Raw genomic sequence first — 22,099 nt, forward strand, 5'->3', positions numbered from 1 at the left:
CATGCACAGAAGGAATTAGATATGTGACTTCATACCTCTAGAGATGTCAATGTCTCTACCAAGCAGATTTGTGCCTTTATTCTTTTTGCACATTTCTGTTGGCAGAACTTTGTTGGGAAAGGATTCCATAAAACCTGTGGCTTGGAGACATGCCAATGTTTTTCTCTAACTATGAAGCACCAAAGTCCAACTTTATTTAGAAATTTCCATTTTTCCTGATGCATTCCAACCTGTCTAAAGATGCATGTGATTGAAGCTCCTCTTTGCATGTCCTTCCCCCCACACACACAACTTTTCTCTTAAAGCAGCCCAGTTCTTGCTTGCACAGTGGTGGAGTTCACCTGATCTTTAGTGCAGGTCTTGGTACAGCACCCTCTGCAAAGGCAGGTGCTCTGAATGGTTCACTCCTGCTCCTGATTTGGGATTTTCCCTTGGGCTCTAGTGGTGGCTTGGGCATGGGCAGACTAGGGAAAGGCAGCCTCCTTTGGCAGTGCTGCAGACTGAACCCAAAGCCCTGAGGAAGGCTAACTGCATTATTTGGCTACTAGAGGGCAGACCCAAGTGGAATACTCTGGCTTTTGCTTGGCTCGAATTCTTAAGGAAACAATTTTACCTCTATTCAGATGGGAGTGTGCAGATGTATTGAGAGTGCAAGAAATAAATAAGAGAAGGAGGGATGCAAGGATTTCCCTGACCTGACTGTTTTGCTGTAAGAATGAGCCCGGGAATGGGTATAAAAGAGGAACAGACAACCTCAGCCTGTTGTCTGGAAATAAAAACCTGAATACTAAAATGCTTTGGTTGGATATAGTATGTTTCATTAGATATAGAATGTTTCAATTTGTGAAAATGGCAGCAGCTTATTCTGTATACACACAGTTTTACATTTAAGGAGAGTATGACTTCAGAATGGAAGAACTTTTATAATACAGTTTTCTCAAAAGCTTTAACAGTGGGAACAACCTCATCAAATTGTTTATAGTATGATTGTTTACTAGGAAGATACTGTTTTGTGATATGGGTAAACTCTAAGTTGCTGTCACTTAAGTTTGGTATTAACAATCACATCTAGCTGTATATTAAATGCATTTCTCTTCTTGATCCTTCTGGCACTTTGCATCCTTTCATTGTCTGTTTTGAATTTTTTTAAAAATCTTTTTCTTGAGGGAAGTGCAAGAACTGCATTATAAAAAATATCTGTTGACTGCATCACATGTGGTCTTACGGAGCAAAACCCAAAAGCTTTAGCTTTTATTCTAAATAGGAAATACACAGAAATATATTCAGAATAGCAACAGCGTTAGCATTAATTTTCTAGAACAGCTTAATGATGCGTTTTACCTTGAGTTGATACAGAAGTTTCCAATGCACATTTCTGAGTTCTTTCACTGGACTTTGCTGCACAAAACCAAAAAAGACTTACTAGAAGAGAGTTACCAGAATACATTCCTGTACTGCTTATGCTGAAAGGCTCTTAGTGATGTCCATGAATATTGATGTTATGATTAGGTAGTAGTCCTAATTTTGAGCTGTTTTTAAGACAAGTATTCTGGTGGTCTGTATGGAAGGCAGCAGACAGCTGCTGTAGCCTGCTCCACAGCATCAGTCTTTGTGCTGGGTCGGATAACATGATACAATTGCCTGAGTTAGCCAGAGTCTGGACTCAAGAAACAGGGAGACATGTTCTGTAAGGACCGGCATGTTTTCCTTAATGCTGCCATTCGCTAAGGAAAGCCCCGGTTTTTTTAGCTGTGAGAGCACCTCAGTGGTCCTGTTTGCACACAGCATTTTCTCTCTGATGGAAAGGACAGCCTGTTGTCTTTAAAACTGTAATTTATTTGGGTGCTTTGGGGGAGTTTTGAAAAGTCCAAAAGGCAGGTGAAAGGTTTGAGTGTGTGAATGCACCCAGAGGGTCCTGCTGGAGGTGGGCTCTGGCACAGCCAGGCAGAAGAATGCAGGGGAGGCTCTCATGCCCTCAGGAATACAGCCTTGATTTGCTCACCCCGTTTGGCTTGGACTTGCTAAAATAATTTGATCTTAAAGATGGGACCAAGCATGAAGAATTTCAGTCTTTGAACAAGCTGTGAAAATGGGAAAAATGGGAATTGGAAGATGAGGTGGGAATGCTTTAAGAGTCCATTTATGTAAGTAGCACAAATCATAGTTTACTTCTACCTTTATCTCTCAACTACATACAACATCTATGCTTAAGGCCATGCCAAGTATGAGCACAACCATCAAAAGTCAGAAATACGCCACGGGGAAGTATAGTGCACATTCTTATTATTTAGAAAAATTAAGGAAAAAAACACAATAGGAACAAACTTTATAAAACTGCAGAATTTGTATTTTTTTAAACTATTAACAACCTATTGTTCACCTGAAACCTAGTTTACCAAGAGTTTCTTCTTCAATAAACTTTATGATTAACTAGGAAGTTAAAAAACTTAAGGGAAATAAATACATGCCTTCTAGTCTGTATTAGTCCCTGACACAGTCTTTTCTATTATAGTATTTGAAGCAGGAGGGAGTGCTTTAAGTATTTAAACCCATTTAACCTTAATTGCTTGGTTTTAATAGACATTTGCTAACTAAAGGAACCAAATTATAGCTTGAATTAGGCCTCACTAATCTTAATTAAAAGCTCTGCTTTATAATCGGAAACAGCCTATGCTTCAAACAGTAAGCCTTTCTTAAATGGCTTACTTTAAAATACTAAGGTCCTTTTGCTAATAATTGTTTAGACTGAATATGGGTAACCATTGTTTTCCTTATATTGCACTTAATTAAAATATCTCCTCCATGTGGTTTTGTGCCGTCTGCTGGCTGTAAAATTGTTTGACTGGTGGGGGTGGGATTACTTTACTTTTCCTGTGGTAATTTGAAAACATGGTTCTGCCTTTGTTTTAAAAGTTTTCTGGGGTCACAAGTTACAAGACTAACATGTGAATCAGGAGAAGCATTAGCTTCCTGCATTTGTCTCAGGCAAATGCTTGTCAGTCACTTACAGCTATTAATAATACACTCTATAATTCTTTTAGTTCAACACTGAAATTGGGCTCAGGGACTTGATTATGGTCTCTGCACTCCTTCAGAGACCTAAATTTTAGAATAAATCAAATCTGTTGTATTGGGAGGGAGGCAGGCCCTGGCTCTGTCTGTTGAGGATTTGGTGTATTAACAGAGCTCCTGTGCTTTTCAGGGCTGTCTGAAGAGGACAGAAGGTGGATTTCCTCTTCCCAAAGGTGGATCTCAGTAGTAGAGATCAGCCCATTTAAACCATTTGCTTTGCTTTCCCTTTATGGTTGAGGGAGAAAAATTTCCTTCATGCAGTTTTCCTTATATTATTGAAGGCAAAAATAGGTCAGATAAATCATGTCCTGGAAATAAGAATCTTCTTTCTGACACAGATGTGGGCATCTGCAAAGTTGGATGAGGTGTATCAGGGCAGAGAGCCTGCAGCTGTGAGATTCAAATTCCATTGAAATTAATGAAGACTATTCTATACTTGTACTTTGAATTTAACCAGAATATGGTATTTTTAAGCTGCCATATTATTATTGGATTATTATAAAATTCATCCTCCCAGTCTCAGTTTTATGCTTTTAATTCTTTAATTTCATTTTTTTACTCAGGAAGCACTGCTAGACTGTGTGATTATACCTTTATTTAATTTGCAATGCTTTTAATTCAGTGGCTGAATCACCTACTTGCACAAGCTAAACACAAATTAAAAGTCCTTTATATGCTAAGTCTACTAGACCCCTATATGCACTTGGGAGAAAATTCCATAAAAAGTCACATGTGCCAGTTATGGAGATGGACAGATTTTTTTTGAATGTCAGTTTTGTTTGCCTAGTTATCAGATCTTTGGAAATCCCCTAAAGCATCTTTTAGAATTTCTCCTTGTTGTCCAGTTAGTTTCATGTTCTGTGCTGATGGAATATACAAAGATTTTTTAATTATACCTAGTACAGGAAGGCAAAATCATGACTCTTTACAGTGGATACAAAGAATCTGGTCCCTACCTATGTGTATTTATATTTTAATAGCAAAAGTGTGTAAGCTGGCCAGACCAAGTTTGACTGAAGATCTGTCTAGCCTGATATGTAGTCTCTGACAGTGGCCAACAGTGGATGCTTACAGTAGATTATAAAAAAAACATGAAATGGAAGAATGCAGCTAGAGACATAAAGACCTCCTGAGCCAGAAGTTTCATTCAAATCACTGTGTTTAATGACATCTTCAGAATAGGAATGGAAAATAAGTATGTTTGCTTCTCCAGGTGTTCTGCAAAACTCACAGGGGTAGACAGGTGATTAGCTGTGCTCAGAATGCTGGCAAAGAATTGTGCAGGAACAGGTAATTGTGTACACCTGTCTCTTTGCAGCCTCCATCTAATGTGGTTTTACAGGAGCCTCACACTGTGTTTGTTTCCCTACATGGGCAAACTCTACAAACCTGAGTTTTTGGCTTGGCAACTAACGCTGTCTTCAGAAGGACGGGCCTTCTCACTTTTCTGAACATGAGACTTCTTTAAGGAGAATTTCAAGTCAGTTGTGAAAAATTAATAGGTACTTTGAAAAGCTTGACCTGGGTGTTTGACCCAACTTCAGATGGCTGCCCTGTTAAATCAGGTGCTGTGGATACACACCCATAACCCTATTATTTAATTTTTGAGCCTTTTACTGAGGCTAAAGTCCTGTAATATTTATGGGTGAATTAAGTAGTCAGGCCTTGCTGCCCTGTTTTCAGTGGGTAACCAAGAATATTATAGTGTGTTCTCTCCTGGACTTCTGTTTATGCATCTGTGAATATACACCAGAGACAGTACTAAAATAGGGATACTCTGGAAAGATGGGAAGAAGGAAGAAGCATGTGGAATTCATGAAGAACATTTCAAGAAGTGACATCTCAAATATCTAGTTTTATGTTGGATGTACTGTCCAATTAAACAAACAAACAAAAAATTAACCCAAACTGTTCATTGGGTTGTTAATCAAGACTTTAGGCAAGACATTTCTGCATTTGGTTATCTCTGCAAAATAAAATGACATTGTTATGAAAGGCATCTCATAAGAAATCATCTACATGAGAGTACTGGAAATAGGTCTACAAGACTAAACAATTGTTTATATAACCTTAGCCACTTTTATCTCTCTGCTGTTGAGGAGGAGGTCAGTGCAGTTGTACAGCTTGGCTTTCTGTGGTGCACTCTGTCAAAAGCAGATTACTATTTGAATACTGCACAGAAGTTGTAGGCATTCTTTGATTCTCTCTGCCTAACATTCTGCCCAATAGAACAAAAAAATAAATTGCTTAAAATTCCCAAAGGAAGATTTCCAGGCTATGAATATAAGCACTCTTCAATTTACAGCAAATGCCCATGTTATTATTCCTGTATATGCAGTTTCATCCTTTTTTCATTTAATAGTGTTAATGGAAGCTGTGTGTGCTTTCTAGTACAGGATATTTGAACAGTGGAGCCAAATTGTCTGATTTCATGGCAAAGCTGAAATTGCATCCATTTGCCCTATCTCCCTTTCTTGTCCAAACATCAGATGTGAGCACAGCTTATAAATGAAAATATTTGATGATTCACAAGTCAGCAATGATGTTTTTCAGATTTGAATGTTAAATTTTGTCCTTTGCACTTTTCCTGGACTTTCCTCACTACTAAACTGGTCTTTGTACAGCTTGGCCTGGCCTCATCTACCCCTTACTTACCTCATGTTCAGCCAAGATGAGTGTGTAACTTCATTAATTCCTGTTCCTGGTGGTGCTTTCTTCTCTAGTTGCCAAACAGTCTAGGAGATGTTTTGAGAGTCTGGAAAGGGTAATAATGATGGAAAAGCCAGTAGGCTGCCTGCTACTGTTCACTGTCTGTACATTTATGTCAGTGTTGGACAATGGCTGTACATCACAGGTCAAAGACTAAAGCCTGCTTACCACTGTTTATTATTTGTCTCTGGTGATAAACAGGGCTCTGGTCCACAAGACTTAATTTCTGCATGGCCTTTTCAAAGACTGAGGAGAGCCTGCATCATAACTGATGAACTCTTTTTGTGGATAAAATTTCAGAACTGTCAGCATGTATCAGTAGGGTTTGGTTCTCTGTTTCAGGAATAAAAAATAGCTGGAATCAAAAAATTGCATCAATATGGTATTTGTTTGAAAATAAAACCCTTTTGCATTCATCCACTACAGCAACATCTAGAGCTTCTTGTTGATACTGGCCAGGTCCATGCTTTCAAAAAAAAATGGAAAACATTCAGTCTGTATATCCAAGCAAAACTGCATGGCAGGTACTTTATGCGCTGTGGAGACAGAATTGTTGTTAAGAAGCTGAGAGAGGCTGTGCCAGAATTTGAGTTGTGCAGCAAAATTGCCAACTGTTTTGGCGTCTTGAAAATAGTTCCACATTTTGTAATTGTACTGTCCTGATGGAGAAAGCTTTTAGAAGTGTGAACTATTTCAGGCAGTGCTTGTGTGTGCTCACATTTAGTGTATCATCATTATTATCACAGGTTATTAAATTTTAACTTAACAGAAGTGAGATGCTAAAACACAAATCTGTAACAAGCCTAAATTTTCATTACAGGAACAAAATGTGACTTGATCATCCTAAACTCTTGAATTGTAACAAAATTTGTAGCCTAGTAATTTTTGTACCTTCTAGATGATGCACAGAACTCAAAAGTGGTGGACAAAAATGAGTTTAAGCTTTTTTTGCAAGACTATTTCAGATTAAAAAAAAAGGTATTGTAAATATTTGATTATTTCTATTCCGTTTAGTCTTCTCAGATTTTTTAAGTGAATATATCAGGTACATAAATGAGCCATGTAAATGGCTTAGTGTAGGGTCATCTCAACTAATTTTACTGTTTGTTTCCTAAAAATATCCACAGCTCTGCAATAGACTCATGAGCAAATTTAACACCACTCTCCTGAAAACCTAAACTAAATACAAACCATTCGCCTACATCTAGGCTGGAGCCCTGAAATATTTTCTAAGAAATGCCATCTTAACACCATAGAAAAGAGAAGGAAAGTAAGAAATCCTCAGTACTATCTCTTGGATAAAAAGCAATGTACTGTGAAATTATTAATATTGGAAATCAGGCAACATGCTAGTATTAATAGATTACTCTTACCAAAGGTGCTTTGGAGTCTTAATTACCATGTGTATAAGGGACTTCTTTTTCATTGAGTTTTAGTGAATGAGCAATACTTTCATTTTTCAGAGCATTTCAGCATTTCACACATTTCAGGTGTGTTTCCACCTTTTTTCCATCATGTACATCCTCCTAGACCAGATAAAAGCTCCTGTGGGTATAAAAACTATTTACAGCAAAACCAAGTGTAATGAGTCTAAACCAAAGAAGGATCTGTGTTTTGGTGAACCAAGTTGCCACCCAGCCAGCTGCAGTTTAATGGGTGAGGAGTTACAGCCTTTATCCCTGTGAAGGACTGAGAGTGGCATTCCTTGTGGGCTGCTCTTTACTGTTGTCTGCAAACCAAAATGCTGAGAGGCTTTCAGATCATCAAGGCTGTTGTTGGGGAATAGTATGAATTTATCTGTATTCAGGGAACAGGTGGCAAAATAGGAGGCAGAGTTGGTTTCTGAGGCTTTTTAAGTCTTGGGTCTGGCAGGGAGCACAAGTTCATGGTTTCCCTGTGGGTCATATTTAGAAGTAGCCACATGACTTCAGTAAATGTTGAAATAATAGGCAGCCCTGAACAGGTGATTCCCTCATTACAGGGCACACCAGCAGTGTAAGGTAGAGCTGCTCTGCTCACAGACAGATTACTTGTGTGGGACTGTCCTGCCAGGTTCTTTAGGCTGGCAAGATTAATTATCTGATATGCATCTTGCACTGAGTAGGAAGTTTGACCAAGTGATACAGCATGACAGGAAACCCTATATTTTACAAATCCTGCATGGTATAAGTTACATTATATTCCCCAAGTGGTTAACCAGCACAGCAGAGTAGTTTTCAGCCAGGAGTCTGCAGTAGCCCAAGGACTACTGCTAAAGTACAGGTGGGAAAAAATAGTTTGAAAAGGTAAACCTGCTGTCAGAAGATGTAAATTTGCTAAAGTGTTTCCACTTATGCTGGAAAACATACTAGTTCCTAGTATCCAGGAAGGTTGAAAACCACTGCTCTGCAGTCTCCCATGCTGTTTGTGGTCTTGGCTTTTTCAGCCTGAAACTGAAGAAGTGTCAGTCTGCCAGGGACTAAGGAAGCATGTGCTCTATGATACCAAGAAATCTTCTATTTGGCAGTGCACAATCTGCCACTGACTCATTCTGAAATGGGCAAGAAGCAACCTTCTGTTCCCCTACATGAAGGGCTAAAAGAAAGTTAATATTCATTCGCTGATAGGTAACAAAGAAATTTACTTCAGAATTGAAGGCTGGAATTTTTTTCCCTTTATCAGTGGGCAGACATTTAGAAATGAAATGAAATGCAAGTAAGCTTGGAGATAAGCAATCTGTGAGAATGAGATGCCTGCAGAGTCTGGGGAAAAAGTAGGTGAATTATATCTGTATCAATGAGCTAATTTTATTACTTGAAACATTCTTCTTAAAACTGATAGGTACATATTTGAATTTTAAGATCTAGGATAACCTCCTGCCATGACTTACTGAAACAATTATTATTAGGATGCATGCACACCAGCAGTGTCAGTAAGAACACAGAAATACTCTCCCATTAGATGGCCAAGAACTTTGAAGATCTGCTGTAGAATCAAACATTTTCCATTATATTAAAAGAGGGAATTTGGGTGCAAATGGCTGTGATTTAGAAGTGGTGGGGAAAATGCTGTCAAATGTCATGTTTCACATTCATAACAGCTTATGAACAGGAAACCTCTCTGCTTGAGCTTCTCAGGCATGGCAGCTACTAAATAAAGACAGATCCTAAAACTGTTACATGCTCTGCAGGTATCCATCTTTATTTGGGTATCTCACTTGAGCTTCAAAGAACTTGCAGCCAATTTGTTTAAATATCAATTAAGAGAAATGTCAAGCTGCTCCAAGCTCTAATCAAGGGGTCAAGATGCTGAATGCAGGATTACAATAATTTTGGGTTTATCTAGGAAAAAAAAATCTGTTTACTGTAAATGAAGCTGGAATGGTTCCACATAAGCGTCCATTGTGCTAGTCAAGATGGCAAATGTCACACAGGGGTAATACTCAGATACATTAATAGAACATAAAATATTCCCCAGGGAAAGAACTCTGCTTAATTATTTTTTTTCCATAAATGATTCTAGCTCTCCGATGGTTTCAGGCACCCAGAAGGTACTGTAGGTAAAAAGCTCTGTAAAACTCCAGTGTTAATGCAGTAGGAAGACTTGCCAATTAAGCAGTCAGAAACTCTTAAGGTGCTAAGTGAAAAGTGTTCCATATTACTTGTTTGATCTCCTACCCATTCCTGCTGCTGGAGTGTTATGTATGCCACCATATAGAGTACTTAGGTGACTGGCAAGTGACACCAAATGCATGCAGAGCCTCAGCTTTCAGTTTGTAATTTACCTTTTTTCCAATATTTTTGCATATTTCTTACTTCACTGTACTTCAGTGATAACTTTCCAGGGTCAAGGTACATGTGGACTGAGGCAGGAATACCTGCCTGAACATCAGGCATCCTCAGAAAAGGAATCAAAGGGGTAGGTTCTTGTGTCTGTTGTCGCTTTGACTGACATATCAATGTCCAGCCACTCTTCAAACTCAGAGTTTAAATAAGGAGGGAAATGCGCAGGGAAGAGAACAGTGACAGGAAATGGAGGAAGGGAAGGTGAATTTAAGAAAAATGTAAGGGAGTCTCCAGACACCATATTTCTTATTGATGAATGAAGAATGGGATGGTTATTCACCAAAAATGTGAGATATAACCATTCAGCTACTGCAGAAATTTTGCATTTTCGTTATCTATTGCCTTGTTTCTTTTACCAATGTATGAGCTGAGTCAGCTGAAGTCAGCTTACAACACTGGATGCTTGATACTGTCTCGTCACTCCTGTCTTTAAATGCGACGCTTTAATTCTCTTTGTATGATGCACAATATTTGAAGATCATTAACTAGAACTTGAAAGGTAGCATGTGCTAAGCACGCCTACATTTTTTACAGCTGATAAACTCAGTTCACTTACTTCATCTCCTCCTTAGAGAAGGACTCGTGTCTGAAAGCTGGTTTTCCTCAACTAGTGAGGGTGATTCCTGTAAGGCCACCTTTACTCTGTGTGACTTGAAAATTTGATTCATGCTTGCTGTACACAGTATAATAATGGGAAAAAAAATGCAGACACAGGGCAAAATAGGGATCATTAATAGCTGTCTCTGTGCTTTCTTTAAAATTTTAAGTTAATAATTGTGGTTAGGGAAAAAATTATGAAACAATATTAAAATAATATTGAATTTTAAAAAGTCAAATCAACAGGCAGTGATAAATGTGATGATATCTCATCTGCCTTTCAGACATATCCTAAATGCTTTTAGGCAAGAGAGTTCTAAATCTGAAACTGTTTACACTTTAAAAATGTGTGTGTTGTTTAACCAGCTGGGACATACCTTTACATAGTTTGGTTTGTATTCCATTTCCCCCCCACTTCTTTCAGACAATACTTTAGAAAGAGATAAAGCATGATGAACTTTGTGTTTAGCCATCACAGAAGGAAAGGAAGCTGGATTCAATGGCTTCCAGAAAAACAGCACAACAATACCACAGATTGTATCCAAATCATGTCCACTAAACTGGCATGGCCTTTTCATTTTATTGCCAGTTTAATACTGGGAAATAGGGGCTTGTGACATTTTTGAAGGAAGTTGTAAAATTGATTTTTTTTTTCTTTGTGGATGCACTAATGGGAAAAACATGGGAGAGGCAATACCCATAGTGGAAAGGCTCTTGAGGGATTTACACTGAAAAAACCCTCATGTTAAACAACATATTGTACCTGTTCTTTTTCCTTCTCCACCGAGAAACATCCGGCTGCTCTTTCTGAATTTATCCTGTTCCCAGCCTGCCCACCCTTGACCTTGCCTCTTAGAGAAGCCCTAATGGCTATCAAATTTTACAGTTTTCTTTGGCACAAGCGTCTTGAAAACATCATGGCAATTTGAAAGCTGTAAAAGCTGCACTCTGTGTTCCTCTGATTCATGACATTGTAACATTTACAAGGTCACTGCATCTAAAGAATAAAGATGTTAACGTTTATGAGTCAAAAAATAAAGTCTTGCAGGAAGGACCAGATGTAACAAATAATTTGTTTTATAGAAAAAGTGATTTAACAAGATTTTTGTGGAAAGAGATTTTCAAAAATGGATTTTTCTCTGGAGGTGAAGGGTTTTTTTGGAGTAGAAATATTGAAAGAGTTTTGGTATGTCCAATTTTTTTCATAAAATTTGGACTTGGAGTAGATGTTGAATTCTGATGCCTCAAAACAGATGGAAATGCTATTTCATCAGGTCAGATTTAGTGAAATTGATAATTGATCACATTTTCCCACACAATTCTTCATACTTTGGTCATATTTTGAAAATTTTAAGAGTAGAGCAGACTTGAAATGTGTGGAAATGCGCTGATGCTAATCTCTTGGTACAAATCTAACGTGTTTAGTAAAGTTGCTTAGGTTGAGTGTTTCCCTGAGAGCTGAACTTCTGGCAAATTTCACCTGCACTTTACCAGAATGGTCTTTAACCTGTGTTTGAGCATTTATCCTGGCCTTTAGATCTGGAACTGTTTCCCTTTTCAAGGAAAGTGCAGCTTGATATGGGAAATACAAATGCCTTATGTTCAGGTTGTCCAGTGTGTGATGTATATCTGCTGAACGTATATTAAATGTAGAGTCTGCCAAAAAATTGATATATAAATATATAAATATTCCCATGTAATTTTTACTTATTTTCATGGCTTTTGCAGTCTCAAAGCCAGTTATGAAGAAGAATAAGATGCCGATCTGACTGTAATCCAGGACTTGAACTTGTTTGTAATTCTTGTCAGTGTGCATGTAACTTCACTTCTGCCTGTTTCCTTTAAAGTAGCGATGTCAGTGCTATGCCGCTGTTTCTTCTGAATTGGAAATGGGAACAAAAAAATTCAGTCCTGATCCTGTCTCATGTATCTCTCTACTGTGAATCCCAGAAAATATGTCTTCCTGGCTTCACTAAGCCAGTGTCAATAATTGTAGGATTGGGTTTTCATCTCAGGCTATTTTATCTTTGGATTTTATAAGGTTACTTTCTTTCACAAGCATCTGAGATCAAGCTTGCATGAAGCTATGCAGTGAGGAAGGCAGTTCGGTACTGTAAATCTTCTTAGTTGTGCAGGATTTAGAACCTAGGGGTGGGCCTTTTTTCTCTGTATTTTTCTGTGAATATGAGGATAGTGCATTAGCCTTAGGAGGAACAGTGATTAAACTCAATAAAGAACCAATAATATTTTTTGAAAGCTTTTAGTAGAGAAGCCATAAAAGGGAAAAATATAACCACGTGGAAATATGGGCTCCAGCGTCTTGCAGTGTTTCTTGCTGCATAAGAGTTGTGGAAAAGCAGGCAAGATGCTGCTGTTGCAGAACTGTAGGAGGACATTTTTTAGCAGAAGACAACTGATAAAAGAGAATTTTGCATCTAGTGTGTTTTGCCATCTGTAGGGGCTCGCACTAACCTCTCTTCAAGCAAGAAGGTAAAACACAGTTTCTTTCCTGTCAAGTTTGTAAGGGCAATGTTATTTACTGTCTCCACAGTGCCTTTTTGGCAGTGTTTTGTTTAAAGCAGTTAGATAAAGGAAGATGAATATCAAAATTTTCTTTCTTTAGATAATGAAGAAATACATGGCTTCAGGCATCAAGATGTACTTGCAAAGATTTTAATATTTCTTTTTCTAGCTATTTAATGGATCCAGCTTCCTAATGAGATATTCTACATCTGCATAATATACCTGCACAATCCCTTTTGTTTGTGGTTCTGTAAATTAGAAGTTGATATGGGCAGACAGCTTTCTTTGACTTTTTATTTTAAAATGTTCAAGCACACAAATGACTCCTTTCAAAGTCATTTGAAGTTTTTCTTTCCTAAATTAGCTCCAGATCTTGCCCTTATATTGCTAGTCAAGAAATACTTTGAAATGAACTCAGATTTTATTCAATACCACGCCTATTTTGAACATCTTCTGTTGTATTGTGAGTGTTGGGATCTATGGCCTTGACAGATGCTAAGATAAAAACTGTTTCAATGCACACTTTCCCATTTTCTACAGAAATCTGTGGAATTCAACACTAAACACTGAATTTGGCTCATTGACTTCCAGGCCTCAGTCATTCTTCCTTTTGTATGTTAATAGCCATAAGGCTTCTTGTGATAGTTTAGCTGTGACACTCATCCAAAATTCATCAAATCCATGCAGGCATTTGCTTTGATTTCAGTAGCTGTGCCCATGATGATCTGTAGCTGTGTTGACGAAGTTTGTTGCATGTGTTGTTACACACAGTTTTGGACATTCAGGAACTTAATTAATTGCAAGTGATGCAATGAAGAGCAGGAATGAATTTTTCTGGAGATAGACTTTTTACTTTCTTGGCATAAATTCTGTGCCACCTTCTAGGAGAGCTGGTTACTGCTTGGAAGAGATGATTAGCACTCAGTCAATTCATGACACTGCTGAAAATGTTTAGACAAAATGGGAACCAGGCATTTTGCAACTTCCTCATTTTTTTACAGTTTGGTTTGTCTTGTGGACATTAGTTATTGCATGCTGATTTGTCTTTGTTCTCTGCTGTAACAGAAAGCTGAATACTGTGATATGGGAAGCAGAAGAGTTTGATTCTTGTTTTATTTTGAACATTTCACAGTTATGTGTGCTTCTGCAAGAGCTGCTTCTCTGCAGGGTGGCATTGTGAGGCTTATGAGAGTTCCATCTCTTTGTGGCAGAATACACAAGTTAAAGCAATCATGGGTCAGTGTCCATTTCACCTCTAATTATGAAAGAATCAACCCATTATGTATAAGGGAAATACAAGTCCCACCAAACTAAAAGGAATCAGATTGCTTAAAATAAATTCAAATTCTCTTCTTATAACTGAAATACAAGGACTGTAAATTACAGCACGTCCTCATGGTAACACATCCTCATATTTTCTCAGATACTTGTCTAGAGTATTTTTTAAAAGTTCTTAGATGCTTGTGTTGAATAATAACTGCATTCTCCTAGACTGTGTGTTCTTTAAGTAACACCACTGCTCCTTGAAGAGGGCAGTAGCAGAGCATGGCTGTGTTCCCTAGGGATGCGCTCAAAGAGTTATTTCCAGATGGTAACAAAAAGATTCACCTCTGCTTTCCAGAAGTAATTAGGATGGAGTTTCCAAGCCTCTTTCATCTTGGTAAATAGCTGAACCACTACAGTTACTAGTACACCCAAGTAAGCAAGTTTCTTTTTTACCTATTTTTTCCTGATGATTTTTTACTTTAAAACTTTTGAAACAAGCAGTGGATTTTTGAGATTTTTCTGAAGCAGTTCCAGAAAGAGAAGATCAAAGTTATTTTGCCAGCATCTGAGGATTACATCCAGCCCTGGGATTGGGAGTTGCTGTCTTTTTTGAATACACTAAGCTCAAATGGGTTCTTGACAGGTACTGAAAATGTCTCCACACCTTCTTAACCATTTTGGTGCATTTAATTCTTGCCTAAGACTCCCACAATTCCTGCCATTGTAGTACCACATGAATTTTATTTCTCTTGGAGTGAAAATACCGCAATTCTCTTTTAAGGTTATTTCTTCACTAAACATCCCAAGGGTTCCCCATCTGAACAGCTGGAATTTAGGGAATTGAAAACTTTATAAGTATTTTGCCAATGTAGACAAAACTTCATGTTTCCCTTTGAGAAACCTTGCAATTTAATCAGTAGATGCACCTACATCCATCACAATTTCATGGTTGAATGCCTACATTTATTTTTTCCTCTTGGTTTTGGTTTTGGTTTTTATTTTTGTTATGGTAATTCCTTCATGATGAAAGACAGTATTAAGAGACCAAATGCTAAAAAGGTTAAGGATAGTTGAAGCTATAAAATTAGCAGGGAAAGCTAATTTCTCAGAGGTGTTTAGAGTTGAGATTTTGATTAACACCCAATTCTATCAATTATAGGAAAAAAAAAGAATGATAAGATATAACCTACCCAAAAGGAGATGAACAGAGATGGCCCCTGCAAATTTTGAGGCTTATGATAGACAAAATGAAGAGCAAGGTTTTATGTGATTGAATGTACTCCTATTACTTGTACTCTATATGAAGCTTACTAAGGAAGCTGTATTCTGGCATGTCAGGTGTAACATTCTGTCCATAAATTACAGTTGTTGCATACTGAGGCATTCTTTAAAGAATGTCTTCCTTCAGGTAAAAGAGAAGATGGAGTGGTGGTCACATTGCTTGCATTTCTTTTGGCAGTTGGAGCTTCAGAAATGTTCAACGTTTGGACTTTTTAGGCTTTGTGCACGTTTTTGTGAGGTTTTCTTGTTTGGTTTTTTGTTTGTTTGTTTGGGTTTTTAGAGGGGGGAGAGAGGGGCTGAGGTTTTTTTGGTGTGTTTTTGCTTTGGTTTTTTTGGAAATGTAAATACACCAGTCTTAGCCCCTTGGATTTTGCTAGCCATACTGGAAATAGAAATTCCAATCAGCCTGCCAGGTGAAGTTTTTAAATAGTTATTTGGGTTTTGGAGGGAAGAAACAAAAAAAAAAAAAAAAAAAAAAAAAAAAACAAACCAAAAAACCACAACGTTGCTCTGAAAAGAAGTTAGAATGTTTGGATCCACTTCCAGTTTTTTTACAGCTATTGGGGTGCAAAAGGGAGAAATAATATTCTAATCCTTTTGCAATATTAATTGTGACTTGAACTCCTAAGAGCATGAAATGAAAAGAATCTGTTTCTTTTGCTATTTTTGTGGTTTCTGTATCTATTGCATTACCTTTTCCATAACTCGAGTATTTGTATTGCATCATCACTTTGTGCTGCTAATCACAGTACAGCTTTTTAGAAATAAGTATAATATAAGGGGCAGTTATTCAACAGGCTTCATATTTCTTTGGTATTTTTTGTCCCTTTTGAAGGCTCTCTCACTGCTTATTTAAACAAATAGTACTGTTTGATTCATTGTTTGAAAAAAAAAAAAAGAATTAATTGCTCAACCCTTGGCAGTTTGATTCTGAGGAACATAACAGTTGGTAACAGCTTCTTCTGAATTCCCTCTTCTGAAAAGACTCATTGCTGGATAAAAGTTACGAACAAACCTTGAAATGAAGATGCCATTTTTTTCTGATTGTCCTGAGGGGAACACCTAAGACACCTGACATTGAAATCCTGTTAGATGCTTTTTGAGCCTTGACTTGGCCTATTTAAAACATGGCATTACTGTAGAGCTCTTTTTTTGTCCCTGTAGCCTGTAGAGAACAACAGGAAGCTTCTGGAAATATTCATGAATGGTTATGGAACCTGCAGATTTCTGCTGAGTGGAAACCAGACTGTAACATTTTGGGAATATGCACCCAGGCACACGGAGCTGTGGCCTAATGAGAGCAGCTTCTCAGAGACTGCATTGCAGACTGTTTGGAATGAGCACTTGACTTGCTGGTTCTTGTTTTCAAGAAAAATCACAGATTTCTCTTTTTACTCTCATACTGGACTTGGAAGGTACAGCACAACCACAGGCTGTGCTGAGTGGGCACTTGTACAACTCATGGATGGAAATTGTTAGTAAAGAATGAGAACCTTCTGAAAAAGAGCAGTGCTTTAAAGACTAGGAAACTTACCTTTAAGCAGCAGGTTGTATTTTGGTTTGAAAGATCATTTCTCCAGCTTCCTGTTTCTGGTATTGCTGTGGTGCCAAATGCTGAGTTATGAAATAGCCAACTGATTTTGCAGATAAAGCCAAGCGGGTCATTCCCTTTTCAAGCTGCTGAGGAGGTTGTACAAGGGGTCTTCACAGCTATTGAAGGCAGGTGGGTGGAGACTTGGAGAATACTGAGTTTAAGGTAGATTTTTGGGAGAGACCAACATGAGGGAGAAGACTTGCAACAGAACTTGGGAAAAGCCTCTCCCTGCTCTCACAGATTGTGTGAGGAGGGACAAACCCAGCCACCCTCAATCCAAGGAACAGAAGTGGTGAAGGCACTGAATGGCTGAGTCTGAGGTGGCTCTTCAGAGGAGTCTGATTTTGCCCAAACCACCTTGTCCTCTTTGGATTGCATCTGGGCATGTTACCAGGTGGCAAGAGCTTTTCATGGAGTGCTTTTAAAAGGGGAAAAAAAAGAGAAAGGTTCATGTTCACACAGATTTTCTAATTCAGAAAAATGTCAATCACCTCTGCAATGGAAGGCACATTTGAAATGTAATGCTGGGGTAACTCTGGTATTCTAACAGGCGGTTTTCTAAAAGGATAACTTTATCTGTTTATCATGTGCTGCCTAACTTCGGGAGATTAGCTGTGGTTTTTGGTCTAACACACCACAAATTTAGACCTGATACTTATGAAGCCACGAGGCAATCTTTAACTATTTATATATTTTTAGTTGGTTGATGTGCATCACTTAATTATTCACAAGACTGACTGTGATACTGATGTTCCATGTATAAGCCAAAATGCTGTTTGTAAAAAGAAGAAAGTTTGCTTTTTCTAGAATGAGTGAAGTGACTTTTTTGTATGAGGGAGGGGAGATCATGACAGGATTGTTTGTAATTGAAGCAGAATCCATCTCTCATCTTTTATGATCCTCTTTAAGATACAGGCCAGTGTGACAGGCCAAACGACTCTATCATATCTTCTGAGAATAAAATACTGAAATTTTTGTGATTCTGGTTGTACGTGGATTAATACAGAAGATTATAGTTTCTTTGTTATAGAAGGCATACATTTGTCTCATGCCATATTAATAGTATGCTTCACATAGTTGTTACAAGTCAAAAGGTTTCATTTATTCTCTGCTTGATTATTTTGAAGCCAGAAAATAAAAACTACATTTTAAATATAAAGTGTACCAAAATCAAGTGTTCCTTTTTTTTAATTTATTTTTGACAACATATAATTGTTTACTGTGATGATACTCCAACTATTTTGTGGAAGAGTGTTCTATACATTGGCTTGCTGCTTTTCAGACAAATATGACCCTAATATGTTCGGTCCCTGACCATGTGTTGAAGTAGGCAAAATGAGCCTAAAAGAAAGATTAGGGACATAGATATATCAAAAAATATGCTCAGTTGGAGAAATTTTTCTGTATTGTTAGAATTCTCTTTTTACAAAAGCTTTTTTTCCCCCTCCTCTTGTGTTTTAGATATCGATGAGTGTGAAAATGACTTCTACAATGGGGGTTGTGTCCACGAGTGTATCAACATTCCAGGCAACTACAGGTGTACATGCTATGATGGATTCATGTTAGCCCATGATGGCCACAACTGTCTTGGTAAGTGGTGAATGCTGGCAAGAAACTTTCATTTCATGGCTGTGGCAAGAAGGCCTGATCTGTTTTCTGCATTTTATCATCTGGCACATCTTCAGTAAAGACTTGATTCAGGTCACAATGAATACATTCAAACCTGTGAGATGGCCCCAGTGTAGTTTAGGTCAGACCCTTCCAGCTGTCACTCTTAATCTCAACATGCTCAAAGCAGAATGCCCATGTTTAAGATTGCTGAGGAAAACCCTGACCCCCGAAGCCTGTACTGGATGCTTGGGCTTCTTCTTTAAGAAAATTAATCTGTTGAATATATTAAATATACTGAGATATATTTTGTCTGTTTCTTCCAACTTTTGTAATCCCACTTGTATCATTAGAGCTTTCCCTCCCCTTTTTTCCCTTTTCAGGCAGTGCAGTTCTAGGATATGGTGTATGAACATAAATTACAGAATGTTAGAAGTAAGCCAGGAAAGAATACTTGGACAATGAAACAGGGCAGAAGAAACACTAATCACTAATTAACTGGAGGGACACTGTCCACTGACTGTGCAAAGTCCAGTGCAGGATCTTCATTGCTTCAGCAGTCTGAGGATTTGGGGATCTGTATTTTTGATTCATGGCCATTGCTCTGGTTCAAATAGGGTGGGTTTGTCCTAGAAGCTACATAGGTATATGCTCTTGTTATGAAATTCTTTACACCAGTTGCCTTGAAATGAACCTATACTGCTATGTCCAGTTTCCCATAGCTGCTTATTTGTTGGTCATTTTTTGCTTAGAGACTCTTTCTCACTATTCCAAATATAAATGCAATGACCACATTTTGGTACAGTCCTAAGTTAATTTCAAGGTGATGTTTATAAAACAGTGTGTAAAAGGGATATTTTTCTCTGTTCAGCAGCAGCTGTACTTTAGTAAAAACCAATATATTTTCAATGAAATTCAAGAAATGAGGCAGCGAACCAGAAATATTGAAGTCCAGTATCACCAGTCTGCACTAGCTGAAACTATGAAAGAACTGGGATTTCAGGGCAAGGATTTGATTAGCTTTTCAACAGATGTATTTTGTACTGCATTTATTTTCAAACAGAGTAATATTTGTTCAGATGGATTATATATCCTGACCATTGACAGGGGTTTGACTCAAACTTCCTCTTCAGGGGTCCATCTCTTATCACTGCCTGTCCAGGGAAGCCATGTGCAGCTGAAGTTTTGACTTTGACAGATCAAGACAGATGGCATTAGTTTAGTCATGCTGGGTAAGTGTAGTTTAATATAGAACTTTCTACAGTGAAGAAAAGCTACAAACTAACAAAAAAGCCCTCTCCATTTAGAAGTGTTAGGTAAACCCTAACAGGTATTTTCCTTGTGTGATAGTCTACATTCAGTTCAGTCATATTTCACCACCTCTGTTTTGGACCTCTTCTGGCAAGCATTTGCCTATGTGAAAAGTCTTGCTGTTCAAACTTGCTGCTGGCAACTTCCCTTATCTGAATCCTGGTTGGGCCAAGCTGGGTTGAGCCCTTGGCAGCCTCAATCCTGGATGTTCCTTCATTCATGCAGTAAGAGGTTGCAGTGAGGTCTCAAATTAAAAACAAACCCCATATTTGCACAAACAAATTTAAATTAGGATTTCTATAACATTTTGCTTATTCCAAAGATTTTCTTTTTCACCATGATGAAATTAGGCATTGAAAGGAATTGAAGTTTTGGTGAGTCCACTGGTTTGCATCTGTTCTTGCTTTTTTAGAAACCACTCATTTTTCATGGATTTTATGGAGACAAAGAATGCTTCACAAGATTAGTATCAATGTTTTTCACCTTTCTTATAAAGAAAAAGATTGCATCAGAACTTCTGCATATCTTGTTTGACATCAGGACTTCTACATATCTTGCCTGAGTGAGGTCTCTACAGGATCTTAAGCCATCTCTTCTTGACAGGGTTTATATTCCTTTATAGATCTTCACTGAATGTCTTTCTAGTAACATCAGTACAGCAAGATGATTAAAATCTTCTTTACAAATAGCAAACTCAGCGTATTCAATTACAGCAGATGCTGTTGTTATAAACGTAATTGCCAATTAAATCGAATCAATAATTTGCGGGAGCCAAATTATGATAAAATAACAAAGTATAAAATTTATTTTGCATTCAAATGGCGAAATCTGGGTCAGCCATGAATCAATCAGACAGAGTCTAGCCCAGGACTTAGGCTCTGGGTGACACACATACACAGCTCTGAGCCCCTGTATGCATCAGAGAGGTAGTGGCACACCATAGCCATGTCTGAGTCCAGTTCTTATACTCTTTTTCTTGTCACAGGCGAGGATGTCCTTTGTCCTTTTCTTAATCAAGTAATTCCCGAAGCTTCTCCGGTCCCAGGATAATGCTATCAGATGGAAGATGGTCCAGCTCTCAATGTCTTAGGAATAATTCATAGGCTTCTTGTCTCTTGCTAGACAGAATCTAAGAGCCACGTTTACAATACACAGAACCCGCGCCAGGAAGATATACAAGCTAAACAGTCCCTTACTGGTAGTCCTTTACATGTTAAGGGATTTCCCAGAAATGGACTATAGGCTTGAATGGATTACCATCGGATATGTCATCACCCCTGGCTATCTGTAGCCAGGTATGCCACTAATGGCTTACTCTTAGTTAAAATTTCTGAAATCCTGTGCTGCTTTCCTCTCCTTCACATGTAAATGCAGCAAGACTATGTGTGGTATGTGTATGACAACAGGTTTCCCAACTCCTGAAAGCCACTTTTCTTTAGCTTTGGGAACTTGCCTGGGCAAGCCTCCTTTAATAGTAAAAACCCCTCAATCTTCTCATAACCAACCCTAGCTTATTACAGTATATTCAGATTTATAATGATATTACAATCAGTATATCACTTTATTCGCCTATGAATTTTGACACGTTTATAACACTGTGGACAAGTTTAGTGCTTTTTCTTGAGTTCTTCCTCCAACATTTCCTTCCTTCCTTCCTTCCTTCCTTCCTTCCGCCACTTCCTTCCGCCACTTCCTTCCGCCACTTCCTTCCGCCACTTCCTTCCGCCACTTCCTTCCTTCCTTCCGCCACTTCCTTCCTTCCTTCCGCCACTTCCTTCCTTCCGCCACTTCCTTCCTTCCTTCCTTCCATCACTTCCTTCCGCCACTTCCTTCCTCCCTCCCTCGCTTCCTATGATGATATCCTTGTCTAGCTAAAAATAAACATTTTTTGCACTGCCTTGAGTAGTTTTTTCTCAAAAATTGCTCTAGATTCTGCTCAGTGGATGCGAGACTAGTATTTGGTGTCACACAGTAGGTTTGAAATAGGATTTCCCTTATTGTACATGAAATACAAATCTGGGCAGTTTTATAATGCTTATCTGTTCTGATATAAATAAGAATAGCTGTCACCTGCTTTCATCTCTCCTTTTTGTGTGTTGGTTGGGGTTTTTTTTCATATTTTCTTTCTCCTTAGGTGATTTGTGATAGTCCCTTTTTCATTAGGGAATAAGCATTGGTTTTTTGCATAAGCAATTCCTGTGCCAGGCTGCACACATCCTAACTCTTGGTTTTTTTTTAAAGATTAGGATAGGTTCTATGAAGTCCTCTGGTTTTTAGTGAGCATATTAACGATGGTTGCAAACTCTTCTTAGAA

General features: G+C 38.1%; 1 protein-coding gene across 3 annotated transcripts in view; it reads left to right on the forward strand.

The window, feature by feature from the left end:
* Positions 1–22,099, forward strand: part of SCUBE1 (signal peptide, CUB domain and EGF like domain containing 1) — a 192,804-nt gene that overhangs the window by 12,960 nt on the left and 157,745 nt on the right. For all 3 annotated transcript variants that reach the window (XM_038153802.1, XM_038153801.1, XM_038153800.1), the window contains exon 3: positions 18,328–18,456. In XM_038153802.1, the coding sequence (XP_038009730.1) occupies positions 18,328–18,456 (129 nt within the window). The remainder of the gene's footprint in view (positions 1–18,327; positions 18,457–22,099) is intronic.

This window comes from Motacilla alba, chromosome 1A (genome assembly GCF_015832195.1).
Source record: "Motacilla alba alba isolate MOTALB_02 chromosome 1A, Motacilla_alba_V1.0_pri, whole genome shotgun sequence".
Lineage (NCBI taxonomy): Eukaryota > Metazoa > Chordata > Aves > Passeriformes > Motacillidae > Motacilla > Motacilla alba.